Source organism: Lissotriton helveticus, chromosome 4_1 (assembly GCF_964261635.1).
Source record: "Lissotriton helveticus chromosome 4_1, aLisHel1.1, whole genome shotgun sequence".
Taxonomy (NCBI): Eukaryota; Metazoa; Chordata; class Amphibia; order Caudata; family Salamandridae; genus Lissotriton; species Lissotriton helveticus.
Window position 1 is genome coordinate 135,577,682 of NC_136063.1, and position 19,133 is coordinate 135,596,814.

Below are 19,133 nucleotides of genomic sequence, written 5' to 3' on the forward strand. Positions count from 1 at the left end.
TCAATCTTTACTAAGGATTTTTGATGTCTAGTGAGGATTTCATTTAATAATTTCCCAGGTGCGATGCTACACAATAACCCTCAATTGTGAATGTGCAAGATGCATTAACAAATCAAATCTCAGATCACACACAAGCCTGGGACTCTCCCAGTACACGCTCTGCATCTTCCCAGCCTCCTCCAACATGTTCAGATGATAAGTCAGGGATAACTTCAGCAGTGGTGACGATAATCACATCCAGGCAGTGAATATTAACCACACACCGCCACCTATCCCCCCACTATCATCCCCCCCAACAAAACCTGGTGCTCAATTCCACATCTGTCCCTAACAGCATTTATAACCTTGTTTCCTGCATGAGACTGGAGTAAGGAGACAGCCCAATTCAAAATGTCTTCACTCCACCTTACAGCAGCATAAGGTGCCTTTAACCCCTCCCATGCTGGTGACGAACCCCGCCGTCACGCCCCGCGGTGGGCGTGTGCTGATGACGGCTGGGGTTCGTCACGGCCCCGCCCTGTTCGTTTGTTTACCGCACAGGGGAAAAATAGCGGCCGCAGCGAAGGGGTTAATGAGTCGCCGAGAACCAGCCTTCATTTAAAGTAGTAAAAGCAATAATGCGCTTGAGCCAAATCCTGTGAGACAGTTTGAACTTTTCCTTAAAGTTAGAGGAAATATTTATTATGGATAAAGATCTATAAATACAAAAAGAGCTATGCTTAAAATACTGTACAATTAAAGGTGCCAATATGTTGTCCTGGCCCAGGCTGAGATTAAGCATTGGGGCTTTGTGGGTCTTCTGTTACAGTGCCAGGTGAGTGTTGGAGTACTCCAGCCAGAAGACACGCACACCACAATCTCACAGATTCTTCCAGAACAGCGTGTGTTGTCGCGCGACCAGACCTGGGCCGCTGGGCCAGGCTTGCAAGAGGCTTTCCTTGTCGCTCTTGGTCAGGTGGCTGGTGCACAGCTGCAGTTCTTGCAGGTCCGAAGAGATCCCATCCAAGGTGGAAGCATTCAGAGTACCACGGATGGAGCACCCTTGGAAGGAAAAGACAGAAGAGTTCAAATACAAGAAACAGCGACAATGTTATGTAAAGGTGGGGCTGAAAGCAAAAGGGTCAAACCTGCTCTGGAGCTTCATTTATCCCGGTACAAATCTCTATGGAGCTCAGATATGGTAAATATAAAGATGGTGTTGGATTGAGTTAGACAACAATTTACTTTAAGAACTGTCAAGCAAGTACAGCTCCAACACACAAATAGAATCAAAATGAAGAGATTGCAACAATTTGAAAACCACAAATGCATATCTCCCAATTCAAAGTTACAAAATGTATATACAGATGAGAAATGTTGGCTATCGGAATTACCTCTGCTGATGATTGTACAAATTGAATACAGCTGGACAGACGCACCAGAGGATGTTGAGATGACGCGACAAAATACCTAGTACTAAGTCCGTCACCTCTAAAGGCGAGTGAGTAATGCAGCAGAGAATGCCTTGGTAGAGTCACGTGAGTGCATAATTGAAATGGGTACGCCTTGGAAGTCACGACAGTACATAATTAAAAAAACTACGCCTTGGTAGTCACACGAGTGCATAATTCAAAAGGGTACGCCTTGGTAGTCATGTGGGTGCATAATTCAAAAGGGTACGCCTTGGTAGTCATGGGGGTGCATAATTCAAAAGGTTACGCATTGGTAGTCACATAAATGCATAATTCTAAAGGGAACGCCTTAGTAGTCATGCAAATGCATTATTCAAAAGGGTACGCCTTAGTAGTCAAGTGAGTGCATAATTCAAATGGGTATGCCTTGGTAGCCACGCGAGTGCATGATTAAAAAAGGGTACTCCTTGCTAAAGACACATATTCTAAGATTACAGGTGAGAAGTATGGCTACAATTCAGTTTTACAGACCTTTGCTGACCAAACTATTTGGGGTATTATGAAAACATGGGCCAAAGAATGATGAATTGGCCGCTGTGCTACTCTATTAGCATCCTGCTACATGTTAACATCACACAGATCCATCTTGTACCTTTCCTGTTTTAATTTAGCTCTTCGACTTTAGCTGCTTCACATACCGCATACAATCTGTACGGAGAAGGGGCACTCAGCTCTGACCCTCTCTGAGCCATCAAATCTTGGCTCATTCATGACCTATGGAGTTTTGCTTCTGCATTAAAGCATCCGGCTGTGTTTTTTGCAGCCCTGGTAATATGTGGAGCTGTACGCCTAAGCAAACGTTATCAGGATGCCAGTCACCTATTGCAAGGGATGCTTCACCTATACTGTTATTTTCCTGGATATGGATGTCAAATGAAACATACTTATTTCACATTTTTGTGTTTACTTAGCCACTGGTTACTTGGTGTAATAAGTACACTGTGACTTCACGAAGTACAGTTTTACTTCGTTTCTGAATGTTACAGTGTGACACATCTAGACAACAGACTATTTGGAAGCATCTCACTGAGCATGTATGTTAGAAATGGGGGTCTCTAGTTGGCAATTATTTGCACCTTTGTCCAAGTAGGGGCCCTTCTTCCTAGTCAAGTAAGGTATGACACTCCTAAAACAACCCCTGTTCACCCCCTTGGTAGCTTGGCAAAAGCAGTCAGGCTCATCTTAGAGGCAGTGTGTAAAGCATTTGCACATAATCAAAAGTAATACAGTGCAAACACTACAAAAGGACACCACACCAGTTTAGAAAAATATCCAATATTTTTATATATCCAAAACAAGACGTAAACGATAAGAATCCAACATACAGTACTTAAAAGTAAATATTTTTCAGAAATATCTCAAAAACACAGTTATTCCGAGTCAGTAGCTCCGTCCAGGGCTACCTTGAAACTGAAAACAGAATCCAGAAGTTCCGTCTGACTCCGTCGGTCGGGGTGTCAGTAGACTCGTAAACAGCACCTTTTGCTTTGCAGCAGACATGTTGGTGCGAGCTGGTCGTGGCAACCATCGAGTTTGCGATGTGAAATGAAGCGGTGCAGCGTGTGGTGCCCTCAAAGCGCGGTGCAGTCAGCGGCTCGGTGACAGTCATCTAGCGGCACTGGTGAGCCCAGGGCTACGGTGTGGAGTAAAGGTGGTGCTCGATGCAGTGCTGATGGATCATGGTGCAGGCGACAGACGGTTGCGGGTAGCTGGCGTCAGTCCGTCCAGAATGCGATCTGGGACAAAGTGGTGCATCGTGAAACTTACAAGCGGTGCCCTCAGCCATGATGCTGTCACGGGTGTCGATGTCGGCAGGCAGCGACGGCGTCGATGAGACCAGGGCGGCGAAGTGAAGCGAGGCAGTGCGGTGCCCACAGGTCACGGTGTAAGCAGCAGCTCGGTGGAGTCTGTCATCGTCAGTGAGACCAGGTTTGTGGTGCGAGATGTGGTGGTGCCTTCTGCTGTGCCTTCAGGACACGGAGCTAGCGACGGAGTCGGTTGCTTTTTCCTTCACTGCGGCAACTGAAACAGCGGTTCCAGAAGCGGTACCCAAAGGTTGGTGAAGTCTTTGCAGTCCCGGAGAACTTCAGAACAGGCGGCAAGCTCTACTTCAAGCACTTGGTGTGACCAAGCCATTGGATCAGATGGCTTTTTTAGATCATTTTGTGATGCCCTTTTAGGAGGACTTTAATAAAACAGCTCTAGGAGTCTTATGAGGCTCACCTATGGACCCTCTTCCTCATAAAATATGGAAAGAGTTAGGCTCAGAACTATTTCCACTACTTAGACAGTTGTGCAGTCAATCCTTTAGTAGAGGGTTGGTACCAACCTGCTGGAAACCAGCAATTATAACTCCACTTCTAAAAAAAACCTACACTTGATCCAGCCTGCCTTAAAAGTTATAGGCCCATCTCTCTCCTACCTTATCCAGTGAAGATCACAGAGCGTTTGGTAAACAAAGCACTCTCCCAGTTTCTGGAGGTTAGAAATAAGCTGGAGGATGCGCAATTTGGCTTCTGCCCAGGACATGGGAAGGAGACTGCTTTGGTGACTGTTTTGGACGATCTTCGAAGGCGAGCAGACAGGGGACAATCAGCTATATTGATCCTGCTGGTCCTGTCTGCCGCATTCGACACGGTCAACCACGAGGTCCTTCTGGCGAGGCTGGAGGGAGCTGGGGTGGTGGGCATGGCGTTGAAATGGCTTCAATCCTACCTGTGCAATAGACGACAGGCAGTAGCTCTGCCTCCCTATCAATCAGAGTTTGTTATTATGCATGGGGTTCCTCAGCGTTCTGCGATTAGCTAAATATTATTCAACGCTTACATGAGCCCTCTGATCGCCGTCAACAAGTCACATAATATCAGCCTAGTGAACTATGCTGATGATACACAGCTTATTTTGTCACTGGAGTGGGATCAGTCCATCTCATTAGGAGAATTGCATGCCTGTATGCAAGACACTGTATATTGGCTGAAACATAACTCCCTGCAATTTAATGCTGATAAAATGGAGATCCTGTGCTGCGTGACTGGGAAAGTGCCATTCCCACTCCCAACTGATTTCTGGCCTATTTCCACGTATACACCATTGGTGTACCCTCTGAGACTGTACGCAACCTGGGAATCTGTTTTAACGACAAGCTGAGCCTAGAAACCCAAGGTAATAAGATCGTTCGGAGCATTATTAGAGTACTCCGGAAGATTCTCCTGATGTTACCAACACATGCACGAGCACTGGTGGGAAGGAGTGTCATTATGAGCAGTTTGGATTACTGTAAAGCCCTGCTGCTTGAGTCCCCCAAGTATTTGATTGGGAGACTCCAGAGAATTCAGACTGTGGCGGCCAAGCTTGCTCTAATGAGACTACGATGGTCCTCAGCATCTCAGGCCCTTGCGGAGCTTCAATGGCTCCCAATATTACAGAGGATACAATTTAAATAGCTCTGTATTGTTTTTAAGGCTCTGCATGGTATTGGGCCCAAACCAGTGCAGAGCAAATCTGGATGGTATGTTCCCATCAGAAGTCTCCGCTCGTCCTCGACCAATCTGGTGAAAGTACCAAGGACTAGAAGAGCAAAATTGGGGGGGGGGGGGAGAGGGGGGGAGAGCTTTTAGCACTGCAGCAGCACAGCTTTGGAATAGCCTTCCCATGGACCTGAGACAGATGGAAGACCTGCTGCAAATAAAGACTTGGCTTTACCCCAGAGTATACTATCAGTATTTTATTTGCTTCGAATGCACCACGGTTCTCTCTTCTGCATTTATGTTGGTAGGACACATGTTTCTCAGCGCCAGGATACCCGTCGGGTCACAGTGCACTTTATAAGTACTGATAACATTAACATTAACTTGAAGATACTCCGCACAAGTAAAGAAACTTCATTCCAGTCCTTTCACTACACAAGGCAGAAGCAGCAACTGCAGGCCAAACCAACAAAACAACACAGCAAAGGGGCAGTACTCCTCCTGCAGCTCTTCCAGCTCTTCTTCCTGGCAGGTTTCTTGATTACAGCAAGTTCTAAAGTTCTGGGGTCTGGGCCCCAATATTTATACTCAAAATGTCTTTGATTTCTCAGGCAGAGAGTGCCTGTGCTTAGTCAAACCAGTTTGGTCCTCTCCAGCCCAGCTTCCCAGCAGGAGGTGGAGAAAGCATTGTCCAAGGCAGACAGGGCCTATTCAGGTGCAAGGGAAATCTTGAAGCAGGGTCAAGTTTTACCATATAAATGCCATAGCCTATTCCTACACACACCTGAAGCATGAGACCCCATGTGGCCCCACCCGCCAGCATTAAGGGATTTTTTAAATTGACCAAAGTATTGTAACTCTTTTTCTGAACACAGTAGGCCCTGTACAGCAGGCCCTGTGCCTATCGGACTAAAATCATAAGACATCTCCCCAGCGAAGCCCCAGCTCCCCCAAGCCCCCACTCCCTCGTTGCATCCAACGTGTACTTCTGTTCTTAAATCTTTTGAAATATATCAAAACCACAAGAACAATGAACATATCGACCACAAGGGAACATCTGTAGCTAAGAGGAACATGTTGGGGCGGTGTGGTGATGGTCAGTTTCTTTATATTATCTTTTTTTGCTAGCTTGAAGTAACTTAAGTCAAGCACATGGCGTGAGAAGATGACCTGTAACTTTTCTAGTCTTCCGCTTTTCAATAAAGATTTCACGAAGTGACAAACATTATTCTTGATAATGTATAAATTGTGGGTATGATTAACGTTAGACACCTGACATGAGATGGATCTGTGGTCAAGCACTTCCTTATTAAACGATATAAAGGAGGTGCTCACAGTCCACTCAACGGACCACTCTTCCACCGTGTTTGAGTCACGGGCGGAGTGGTCCCCGGTTAACCGTTGTCATAGAGATTCTTGTTTACGATTATATGACATTGTTTTAAGATTGCATATTCCTACTTGCATTTTTTAAAAGCATTTCTCTTTTCCTTGTTGATTTTAAGCCTATTTGCAATTGCATATTTTTGCTATCTAATTCAAAATGTACCTTTGACATTTGGTCTTTGCTAAGACTATGGTATTTTGTCCTTTAAACAAGTATATTTAATCATTAGTGCCTTAAGTTTTAACTTGAAAAAATTGTTTAAACTCTTGAATCAGTTCTTGCCTCAAACACTTGTATTTCCTCATTTTAGACTGAGCACCCTGTTCAAATTAAGGTGCCCCAAAAAACCTTGCCCCAAAAAACCTCCCCCCAACAAACTCCCCCCCCCCCCCCCCCCTAAATGCACACCAGGCCTATTCAGGTGCAAGGGAAATCTCCCCCCCCCACCCCCCAAACTACTCTAAATGCAGACCAGGCCTATTCAGGTGACAGTGAAAACGTTTCACACTACTCTGAGTGCAGCCCAGGTATATTTAGCCCAGACCTGACTCATCCAGGAAAGGCAGGACACATATCAACCTCCCCGGGATAAAGATGTATTTCTACATTTTGAGTCCAGGCATACTAAACCCCATTCTTGTCCCAATGGAAAGTTTTGCTTATAAGATGTTATAAGTAAAACTCCCATTCTATCCTATGGGACAGATAGCCTTTCCATAGTGAAAAAATAATGCACTATAATTCACTACGAGGACAAGCCCGACACAACAGTACATGTCCTACCTTTAACATCCACAGCACCCTGCCGACAAGGGTACCTTGGGCATACCTTAGGGGTGACATATGTAAGAAAAGGGAGGATTGGGGCCTGGCAAGTGGGTGCACTTGCCAGGTCGACATGGCAGTTACAAACTGCGCGCAAACCCTCCAGTGGCAGGTCGGAGATACCTTTTCAGGGTTACTCATGTAGGTGGCACAATCATTGCTGCAGGCCCACTAGTAGCATTTGATTTACTGAGGCCCTGGTACACTCAGTGCACTTTACCAGGGGCTCGCCAGTAAATCGGATATGTCAATCATGGAAACACTAATCCATAAAAATAATTTATAATAACAGCACTTGCACTCTACCACTGAACAGCAGTGAGAAAGTGCGCAGAGACACTAAATCAGCAAAAACAGAGTCAAAACCGGGAGGTCAGAAAGCAAAAAGACAGAGGAAACACGACAAAAGATGCCAGATCTAACAATGCATTTTATGGTATCATATTTATTCTCTACAAATTCAGAAGTATTGAACAGTGGAAACACGTAATCCTCAAAGGCCCATCAAAGCTTCATCGAAGGACTTGGTACATCCATTTAGTGGTAATTAGCTCTGCTGTTGTATGTCTTTACACAAGAGTCAGAAATTGGGGTTCTCTGAAACCCACAATAGGCAGCTAAAGGTCCACACCTTTCAAACTAATAAAGCTCTTGTAGTAGCATCAACATAACCATCTTAGCTGGAACAATCATAATGTTAAGTTATTAAACATTTGCTTTTAAAAAGTAAGTGCCCTTATCTCTGAAAATCCATGTAACCATAAATACTGTTTGAACACCACTGAGTACCAAGTAACCCAACACACCTGTAGTCTTACCTGCAAGATTTAGATACTTTAGGCCACAGTTCCGTTCCTTGATGGCTGCAAGAAGTAGCTCTAATCCAAGAAGGCCAATTCCAGGATTTCCAGAAAAATCCAAGGAGACCAATGAGGGGCAAAGCAAAAGGCACCTGGTGGCAGCAGAGAAAGCAGTAAAAATTAGATATTCGTATTGGGAGTAAATAGAAAACACAAAAGCATCCCCCGGCTGGACCTCTCCGAGCTAGACAAATCTGCATGGAATACCAGAGAGAGGAGTATCTTCAATTCTGTTACTATGCCCAGAGCTTCCAGGGTGGGGTTCCTGCACATAGGGAGAAAGTCAGAAAACACATGCACTCGGAGTGCTGAATGAAAAAGACTAAGTAGTTCCCTAAAAATATGTAGTGGAAGGATACAAGGCATCCGACCTAAAGAGTACTAAAGAGGCTATGCTCCAGGGGAGGGAAAAACTAAGGAAGGAAAGCCAAAGAATAATAAGCAAATGAGCGTGGAAAGAAAGCCAACCAAAGGTAAGTTCTAGACGTGTTTTAGGCCCGTTGTACGTTTGTGGTATGGTCCACTAGAGCTCTTTCCACAACAGACAGGTAGAAGCTGTCTGTAGGAGAGACCTACAAGTTCATAGCCAAACACATGCTGCAAATTCAGACTCCTCTCCAAATTCCCCATTACTAGCATGATCATGGAAAGAGATGGAAAGAGGCACCACATGACAACCCAATTCAGACTGCCAAGAATTTGGGAAACATCATTGCTCAACCCTGAAAGGCCTACAATCATCCTAAGACGCTGAATTGATCAGAAATCTTTAAACTCTTTGACTTGCCAAGGTCTTTCAAATCAAGGGATCATAAAACTCTTTTAGAGCGCTTACAGAAGAGGGCAGGGATCTCTGGAGCACCTCCTGAATACTGTCATTCATTCTTGGAAACCCACAGTCAACAAATCAGATACTTGCTCTTCATCATCAACTGCGGGTCAATGCCAGGTAAGATACTAGAGGTATCTGTCTCATTTCCCTTTTATGAGGTTGAACAAAATCAGTGGCTCTGCTGATCTTTTCTTATCGCCTAGTTTCAACGCTGATGGAATCTAGCTGTATATCCATGTGAGTATCACAATGAACTTTACAATAACATCACAGACTACCTAAAAAGTTTATTATTGGATGAACAAAAGCTACCTATGTCTAAAGAGCTCAATGGCCAGAGGAACTAGGTGTCTCACAAACTCCTTTCAAAGCAAAAATTTTAAATCTTCTTATGTTACACTGGTCCTTAAAGGAACATTATTTTCATGCAGCATAGAGAACAAAGTTCAAAAATCTCTGTACCGTTTTGAAACCTCAGCAGGAGTTGTGGAAAGGGGAGGGGGCAGAGGGAGGAATGGGGACCGGCCCAAAATGTACCAAATTGCTATTCTCAAGCTACATTCTCAATAGCAACATGAGATACAGTAATGCAGATCTAATAGTTAAGGCCAAATTTAACATAAAATTGCATGGTGGACAGTCAGCCTGCATCGTAGGGGCTCATCTATTGAACTCATCTATTGAACTGTCTGCTGATCTCTGTGAAGCAACCTAATCAGAGTACAAATCATGAAATAACATGCCTCTTTAACCCGTTAAGTACTGAGGCTGTAATCCATTCTCCCATCCCCCAACTCGCCATCTCACCATCTCCCTTGCCAGAGGTGAGCCCTTTTTTGATGTTTGGGGCAATTCATACCTACGCTTTCAGTGCTTTATTTTGCAACAAAAGGTATCCAGGCCAAAATCTACAAACGTATTATATCGTTCTGTCCATCAGAGTCTTCTGGTCACAAGGTTAGAGGGTGTGGGTCGGTTGTCCACAAACACGCCATACCCAGAGCCATCAACAGCAGTGCGTAATGATTTTTCATCCTGTACTGAACCTCAATCAATTTATATGGTGATAAATAACACATGGACATGCATTTTTTAAATGTGCCCAGGGTAATAAGTTGGGAATACTGGTTAATTGTGAATTTGGTGTTACACATAATATTATGAAACTTAGAAGGCATTTTGCAAAATGTGTTCAAATCTTTTCTTTGAAATTCAGTCTCTCCTTCGATGTGTAACTTGGGGATTTGAGTCTGTGCTTGGCTAGCACCCTTGGAGACTTACCGTATCCAGACATTTCTGAAAACCAGACACCCAGGGGTGTGTAGGGTGGTGTGACTCGTGTTGATCCCACTATGTTTTCGTACCCAGAATGGCATGCAAACCTCAAACTATTGTAAAAAATAAAGGATTTTCCCCCACATTTCTTTGAGGAAAAAGTCAGCAATATGCTGTAATACACAAAATGTCCACACCTCACCCAATACAAATGGTAGCCTTCTTGTGTGGATGTGTCTATCACCCACAACAACAAACGGCCCAAAACAAGTCGATGTAGTGTTCACAAAGTCTTCAGAGGGTTACAGTTTTTTGTCTGTTCCCATGAAGTGCATTAGGACCACCCATACTTGAGAGACAGCGTTTCAATTGGGGGAGTGTAGGAATGCAGAAGGGATAAAACCTTGGCCATTGGCTGGAAGTGTCTTAGGACCACCCACACCTGAGAGACAGCGTTTCAATTGGGCGGGTGTGGGAATGCAGGAGGAATAAGATTTTGGCCATTGGCTGGAAGTGTCTTAGGACCACCCACACCTGAGAGACAGCGTTTCAATTGGGCGAGCGTGGGAATACAGAAGGGATAAGACCTTGGCCATTGGCTGGAAGTGTCTTAAAACCTCCCACACTTGAGAGACAGTGTTTCAATTGGACAAGTGCAGGAATGCAGGAGGGATAAGATGTTGGCCATTGGTTGGAAGTGTCTTAGGACCACCCACACTTGGACACAGCGTTTCAATTGGGTGAGTGCAGGAATGCAGGAGGGATAAGACCATGGCCATTGGTTGGAAGCGTCTAAGAACCTCCCACACTTGAGAGACAGCATTTCAATTGAGGAGTGAGGGAATGCAGGAGGGATAACACTTTGGCACCAGCCCATCAATGAAAAATGTGAGAAACAGAATGGGCTTCGGGGCTTGTTCGTTCAGGCACTGCAGCCGTCACTCCCAAGCACCAGACTGTATCTGCCACCTGGGAGAGGCAGAATGAGGGGGTGATTGGCGTAAGAAAGACTGTGGGGCCACTATGGGTGGCCGTATGGCCCTATATCATATAAACTTAGAAACAGAACAGCGCTGGTGTCTAATGACATTTCTGCCTCCACGTGAAGGGTAAACTGGGGGGTAATTCCCCAAGAAGATTCCCCTACAAAAAGACTCTTGGGGGGCTTCAGGGTTGGGGTAAGACCCGCTGCCTGGATGGACCAGCCCACACCAAATTTATTTTATACAAATTAAACCCTGGTGTCTATTAGGCTCTTTAGACACTAGGGAGAGCAGCCTGGTGGTAAACCCCTCACACCAGGGGACAGAAAGTTTGAAGATAGACTTTTATTACATAGTTATATGTCAAAACAAATAATTTTCCTTATGAACAACTGCATTGTGGTTACCTGGAAAAGTCTCTCATTGCTTCGTCAGTCAGATGGTTTCCAGACAGGTTTAGGTAAGTCAAAGCACATCCATCCTAGATAAAGGTAATAGACTGATTAGGATAAAAGATGATGAATATCCCTAAACATATTTTGCAAATTTCCCCTGTGTTGTCTTAATTTTCTTTTTGCTGCTACAGGCTGGGCTGGCTCGCATATTTGGTCTCTAGGCACCCACTACTGCATGTGCAGATGACCTCTACAAACATTTCAAATTACTTGGCTATGCCCGATTGGTATATCTAAATTTTGAGTAATGCCACAGTAAAGTTGCACATGTGGCATGGAAGTCATATATCACGTATGGGAATTTGTACTAATCACAAAGGTGACTTTGGAAACATGGCATTGGGGCTGTTGCAGCAGCCTTACCGCGTGTCGGCCAAACTGCAACCGCCACATCAGAATTAACCTTTTTAATATGCCAAAAAGCCTTTATGAATGACATGAGATTTATATAGCATGCAGCTACTCCAAGGAGTGTCCTGGCCCGCCACACATGGATAGCTTTACAGGGTTTGACAGGGCCTCTATTCTTGTGTGAAAAGCCATCTTTTCAACCTTCTTCTGAACAGGCGGCTAGTGTACACAGAGCGTAACTCAAGGGAGAGTGTTTTCCATGCTAAAGGACCCAGACAGGAGAAGGCCCGCTCCCCTCCTCCGGTATGGCGAATGTTATGAATCCTAGTCCGAAGGCTGTTGGTTTATTGCAAGTTCCTAGTGGGGAAGTGAAAACTAAAAACGAATTCTCGTCCTTAGGTCGCCAGCACCTGTGTGATGCACGCTTGGTGGACTAGGACCAGCACTTTAAACAGGATCCTCTTCCTTATTGGAAGCCAGTGGAGAGTCTGAAGGTGGGAGGGGGGACACATGCATTCACGGTGGTAGGTTAAGAAGAATGCGGGCTGCATTTTTCGGGACCACCTGAAGTCTATTGATCAGATAGTCAGGGAGCCCCAGATACAGGGCATTCATAGTCCACAAGGCCTAACTGTATGAAATGTAGAAGTGAGACATGCTATGCATGCACATTTCTGTGTCTGCAGTAACACAATTCAAAAGTACTACTCATTGTATAAGTTAATGCAGCTTTGCATTTGCGATTGCCAGCTCTAAGTACAAGCCATAAATTCCTATTTCAGTCCAGTAACAAATGTAATAATGAGGAACATGGCATTTTATTCAGTATTAACAATCTAATCCAATAGTAAATTTAGATTTTTGGTATAAACGTCACAAAGATTATTTGTAGAACAGCTGTACCTGCCTGAGTCACAGCAGTGCTTAAACTGGGTCTGCTAGACGTGTCTCTCCTACAGCGACAGTAATCAGATTTCTCCAGTCCAGGCTTGAATTGCATATGGCTGGGTCCAAACTGGGGTGGCGTAGTGGGCAAAAGAACGATGGATTTAACCCAGATCTCTTGACTGGGGGAGAATGTTTGAATCAATCAGCATTCCGTCCATCATTTGTTGCAATTACGCTGTAATACTTTATAAACATTTTCCTCAGGTAGGCCTGTTGCTTTATGCCAAGGGTATTGGAAGCAAGCGTACTATTCTTCATTTAAACGTGTGTTTACTTAAGTATGGCTTTGTAGCAGTGCATATGTTGCTTTCTAGAGTGTTTCATGTCACCAATGTGGTCACTGCACCTAGAAAGACATCCAATACCAAGACGAGTCCAGGCCATTCCAGAAGAATTTGTGATGAAGTATAAAGCGAAAATAGCCTTATCAAATGACAAACTTAAATAAATTCTGTAAGCAGAGGAAAATAGAAGATAAGCAACAGGCAATAATCACAACCAAACTATACATTTAAAAGCGAGATGACAAAAAGGAGCAAACCGCATGTTACTTTTCAATTAAAAGGTCTGCTTTTTTGCCCTCCCTCCAAAAAACCCAAACTACCTCATAAAAAAGCAATGCCAAGATAAAGTGTACACCAAGGTCGCTGTGCTTTGTCTGGTTTTCTAGAACATCTGGAGGAGGATACTGTAACTGTTCATGTATGAATGAGACAAAAGATGTTATGGTCTCTGTATCACAAGAACTCACTCTAAAGGAGCTTGTAAGATGCTATGGTTAATAAATGTAAAGACTGAGATTTAGGACAAAATACTGCTTCGCCCAAGGCTTGTAAAAGTCGGATTATAGTACTCAATCGCATACAGAAAGTTGTGTGGAAAACACCAAAGTTGCTTGCCCTATAGAGATACCTAGTATAGCAAGACTTTAGGTTTAATATGTGTGTATTCAGCGCACATTTCGAAGTTGTATAGAACTGTTAGTTGCTTTCAGAATTAAACTTTCGCAGAAATCAAATATTCCTGAGCACGTTTTATTTTTTCAGAAGTAAACTTGTGCAGATATCAGGCATTTCTGTGCATGTTCTAATTTTCTTATTGCACGAGTTCTTGGTATATTTTCGTTTCCGCATGAATCCTTTGTCTTTTCAGTGTTGTACGTAGGAATAACTCAGTGGTCCTTGCAAGGCTTAAAGTCCATCTATATAAGGCGTGTTGTTAAGTACCATTTAAGTTGGTGTTGGGAGTTATCAGACTCGCTGTAGTTATTATGGGCATTCGGAGATCTTTCCCCAGTCTAATGTGAGTGGGTGCCCAAGACTGTAGCCTAAACAAGGAAAAGACCTTTTTTGCCATTAATCCAAATCTGTAGCCAAACGCAGCACTTCAACAAAAGAAATGCCCTCATGAGAGAGGGAGGGAGGGGGAGGGAGAGGGACAGAGAGAGAAAGAAAGCAAGCAAGCTCCTCTTACCTGGGACAGGTAGCGCACTACAGCATCCATCGGTGGATTATCACGTGGAGAGGTTGCGATCGCTCCAAGCTCGAGGCCTGTGATGGTCTGGTGAGGTAAGCTCTTCAGGATCAGCTCTGCCCCAGTGGAGCCCAGGGAATTGTGGGATAGGTTGAGGGTCCTAAGATGAACAGCTTCTGCACATTGCAAATACAGATTTGGGGGATGGAGAAAAGAAAAAATAACAACTGTTAAATGTCTACGTGAACCTAGAATAGGGAATAAGAACTGCAGTTCCCTTGATGTTCCAAAATAAATCTTAAAGCATAAAACAGCTCTGAATTACAGAAACAGGGGCGCGAGCCCAAGTTATGCACAGTGACTGTCATCAATGATTCAGAAGTTTCCTTCCTTTTGAGAGGTTATTTCTCAGCCCTCATTTTTCACCACATAGTCATTTCTGTTGGATGTTCTAAAACATTTCTAGCAATTTTCCAAGTTTGCTGAACTCTGAACCATTGTTGGACCAAGACATAATCTCTGCAGACTGGGAGTAAAAATATTAAATGGAAGCATGGACATGTTTCGGGAAACAGTCATTTTGAAATCACATTTTATTTAATAAGTCAAAACAGTTTTTCTTAAAATAACGGGTAACTTGATCTGTCAGATTTGGAAAGATTGGTGAAATTTGTTTCAGAGGCAATTTGAGAAAAGACTTATTTTTTGAATAAGCACAGGTGGAGTTTAATCTACTGGTGTGACTCAGAGGATGGTTAGTCAAGAGAATGCCATAAGGCAACACAAAACAGGAGAGTCCACCTGAGCCGTCCAGAGACAAACAATACAAGGAAACAATAGGGATACTTCTATAATATAGAGAGTACATTCTGCATTAGTTCACTCCTACACTCTCCACCTTTAACTATGAATGCCCTGCGGAAGTCTCTTACGGGTTAAAAAAGGAGCAGAAGGTTTTATATTAGCATTTGTCTGAACTGGGGTGATGGAGTGAGCTCAAGGCACAAGTTACTACTTGTGTAACGATATATCTGTAAGAGACATTAGTTAGTGATAGATTCCTTAACTTAGAATATCCCCAGGCGTCAGACTGGATCCCGAATTTTTTTGCGTAGCAGTACCCTTGCGCGTCGGTAGGCGTTGTCTGCGGCTCCGCGTCCGGCGTCGTGGGCGCCGTGATGACGTCGTCGGAGTACTTAGACGCCGCCTCTGTGTGCTGACGTCAGTTCTTAGACACAGCTTTTCCGCGCCAGAAGCGCTGAGCAATGTTAAAAACCAACACTGGTGCCATTGAAACTAGGTCCCTGAAAGGGGATAACCCTAACCCTAGATATCGGTTCGCAGAACGGGGAGGATGGGTGGGTCGGTAAGGAATCTATCACTAACTAATGTCTCTTACAGATATATCGTTACACAAGTAGTAACTTGTGCATCTGAAAGAGACACGTTAGTGATAGATTCCTTACCTTAGAATAGATACCCCAGCAATACCAACCCCGGTGTTAGGTCTGCGAACCAATAATCACAACAGAAAGGCCTGGAGGACAGAACGGTCAAAGAAGCCATCCCTCTGGACTTGGCTGTCCAGGCAGTAGTGTCTTGCAAACGTGTGCAGCGATGCCCACGTAGCTGCCTGACAGATGTCTTGTAAGGGCACTCCCCGGCCCAGGGCAGTTGTAGTCGCTGTGGCTCGAGTGGAATGAGCCCGCAATCCAACAGGGGGCTTCTTCTTAGCCAAGGAGTAACATGCCTGGATACACAAGATGATCCACCGGGAGATGGTCCTCTGGTGCATCGTTTCCCCCTTCTTAGCGCTCACATAACCAACAAAGAGTTGGTCATCCACCCGGAACTGGCGTTTGCGATCCAAATAGAATGAGAGGGCACGTTTTGGGTCCAGACGGTATAGCCGCTCTTCCTCTTTAGAGGGATGCGGTGGCGGAAAGAAGGTTGGCAAGGTGATAGACTGCCCGATGTGGAAGGCTGTGACAACCTTGGGCGGGAAAGATGGCTTAGTACGCAACACAACCTTGTCCGGATGGACAGGAAGGAAAGGAGGAGTACAAGAAAGGGCCTGGAGCTCACTCACTCTCCTGGCAGAGGTGATGGCAACCAGGAAAGCAGTCTTCAGAGTAAGAAGGCGGAGAGGACAGTGTGAAGTGGCTCAAAGGGAGCGCACATCAGAAATGTAAGAACAAGGTTCAAGTCCCACTGAGGCATCACAAACGGAACAGGAGGAAACGTGTGTGTAATGCCCTTTAGAAAACGATTTACAATAGGGGACTTGAACAAAGAAGGTTGATCAGGCAGCCTCAGAAAGGCTGAACGGGCAGAAAGGTAGCCCTTGATAGTGCCCAGAGCATAGCCCTGCTGGGCAAGAGAAAGAAGGAAGAGAAGAACCTCAGAGAGAGTGGCAGCAAGAGGATCCACAGCCTTTGCTGTGCACCAAGGCACAAATCTGTTCCACCTTCAGGCGTATACCGACTTTTTGGAGGGACGCCTGGCTGCCAGAACGACGTTACAGACTTCAGGAGGCAAGTCAAATGGCCTCAACGGTCGCCGCTCAATCACCAAGCATGGAGGTGGAGACTGGACAGGTTCGGGTGGAGGACCGTCCCCTGCTGCTGCGACAGAAGGTCCTCCTGAAGAGGCAGACGAACCGGGGGATTGACTGACATACTGAGTAGCTCTGGATACCAGTATCTTCGTGCCCAGTCCGGAGCCCAAGGATGACTTGGGCCCGGTCGCGCTTGATCTTCTTCAGCACTCTCGGTAGACGTGGTATAGGCGGAAAGGCATACAACAGACCGCAACTCCACTCGCGACGAAAAGCGTCTCCGAGCGAGTGCCGCCTTGGAAATTCCAACGCGCAGAACTGATGACATTGCGCGTTCTCTTCGGTGGCGAATAGATCTAACTAAGGCTCTCCCCATCGCTGAAAGAGGCCTTGCGCCACTTCCGAGTGCAGACGCCATTCGTGATTCATCATGCACCGACGGCTGAGCTCGTCCGCCCTGGCGTTCAGAGAACCTGCCAGGTGTTGAGTCATCAGGGTCACGCCCTGGCGTTCCATCCAATGCCAGAGGCGCAGAGCCTCCTGACAAAGGGTCCACGACCCCACCCCGCCCTGTTTGTTGCAGTACCACATGGCGGTGGTGTTGTCCGTGAACACCTGCACTACACTCCCCCGGACAGAGGGGAGGAATGCTTTCAGTGCTAGACGAATCGCCCGCAACTCCAAAAGGTTGATGTGGAGCCGGGCCTCCGCCGGAGACCAGAGGCCTCTGATCTCCGCCTCTCCCATGTGGCCTCCCCATCCCTCGAGGGACGCATCCGTCACAACTACGTGCTCCGGTTGGGGAAGGGAGAGGGATCTGCCGCTGACCCAATCGCGGTCCGTGAGCCACCACTGCAGTTGTCTCGCAGTGCCCTCCGAGATCAGGACGTGGTAGGACAGGTTGCCCTGATGCTGGGCCCACTGAAACTTCAGGTCGCACTGCAGAGCCCGCATCCGCCACCTGGCGTGATGCACCAGTAGGATGCAGGAGGCCATCAGCCCCAGAAGCCGCAGCGTCAACCTGACCGAGACCCGGGATAAAGGCTGAAAGAGTGGAATCAGAGCCTGAATATCCCGGACCCGCTGTTCGGGAGGATAAACCCGAAACTGCGCTGATTCCAGAACCACTCCGATGAAGAGGAGCTTCTGAGAGTGGCACAGATGTGACTTCGGCACATTGAGGGAGAACCCCAGCTGGTGCAGGAGGTCTGCCGTTGTCTGGAGGTAGCTCACGACTGTTTGGGGTGAGCCCGCCTTCAACAACCAGTCGTCGAGGTAGGGGAAGACTGAAACCCCTAACCTGCGCAGATGAGCTGCGACCACCGCCATCACCTTTGTGAACACCCGTTGGGCGCTGGTAAGGCCGAAGGGGAGCACGGTATACTGAAAGTGCTCCTAGCCAACCGTGAACCGCAGGTAGCGCCGGTGGGCCAGCAGGACGGGGATGTGGAAATAAGCGTCCTGCAAGTCCAACGCTACCATCCAGTCTCCTGGGTCTAGGGCAGCTAAGACCTGAGCCAGTGTCAGCATTTTGAACTTCTCCTTCCGGAGGAAGCCGTTGACGTTCCTTAGGTCCAAGATAGGGCGTAGGCCCCCTTTGCCCTTCTTGAGTACCAGAAAGTAGCAACCACACCCTACTTCTGGCCCAGGAACTCGCTCGATGGCCCCCTTGGCCAAGAGGGCCGTAACTTCCTCCTGCAGAAGCCGCAAATGATCCCCCGATACGCGGTGGTACTGCGGTGACATGGCTGGAGGGGTCGCCTCGAAGGGGAGGGAGTAGCCCCTTCAGACGATTTGCAGCACCCACCTGTCCAACGTGACAGTGCGCCAGTGGAGGAGGTGATGGCGAACCCTGCCCCCCACTGGCGTCACATGGGCCTGAAAGCACGGACTAGGAGGGTTTTGAGGCGGATGCTGCGGGGGAAGGTGTGGAATGACCTCACCGTTGTCCCCGACCGCCGCCACGGTGGTTTCCACGGCCGCCACCGCGTTGGGTATTACCCTGCGGAGCGTGGCTGGCAGCACGTGTGGGTGCACCCCTTCCGTGGCCACGAAAGGAGTGAAAGGCAGCCGATTGCTGGCGCGGGGCCGAGAGGCCCAAAGACTTGGCCGTAGCCCTGGAGTCCTTAAAGCGCTCAAGCGCATGGTCTGCCTTGTCGCCAAAAAGACGACGGCCATCAAATGGCATGTCCATGAGTGTGTTTTGGACATCTGCCGAGAAGTTGGCGGATCTCAACCAGGTGTGGCGACAAATCGCCACCGTCGTTGC

The 19,133-nt window shown here is 46.5% G+C and overlaps 1 protein-coding gene across 2 annotated transcripts in view; it reads right to left on the bottom strand.

Annotated features, from left to right (window-relative positions):
* Positions 1 to 633: 633 nt before the first annotated feature.
* TONSL (tonsoku like, DNA repair protein) overlaps positions 634 to 19,133 on the bottom strand; it is a 347,227-nt gene continuing 328,727 nt past the window's right edge. For both annotated transcript variants that reach the window (XM_078686541.1, XM_078686542.1), the window contains 4 exons: positions 14,308 to 14,483; positions 11,488 to 11,561; positions 7,949 to 8,082; positions 634 to 1,041 (listed from right to left, as the gene is read on the bottom strand). In XM_078686541.1, coding sequence (XP_078542667.1) covers positions 860 to 1,041; positions 7,949 to 8,082; positions 11,488 to 11,561; positions 14,308 to 14,483 — 566 coding nt within the window. In that variant the 3' untranslated portion in view covers positions 634 to 859. The remainder of the gene's footprint in view (positions 1,042 to 7,948; positions 8,083 to 11,487; positions 11,562 to 14,307; positions 14,484 to 19,133) is intronic.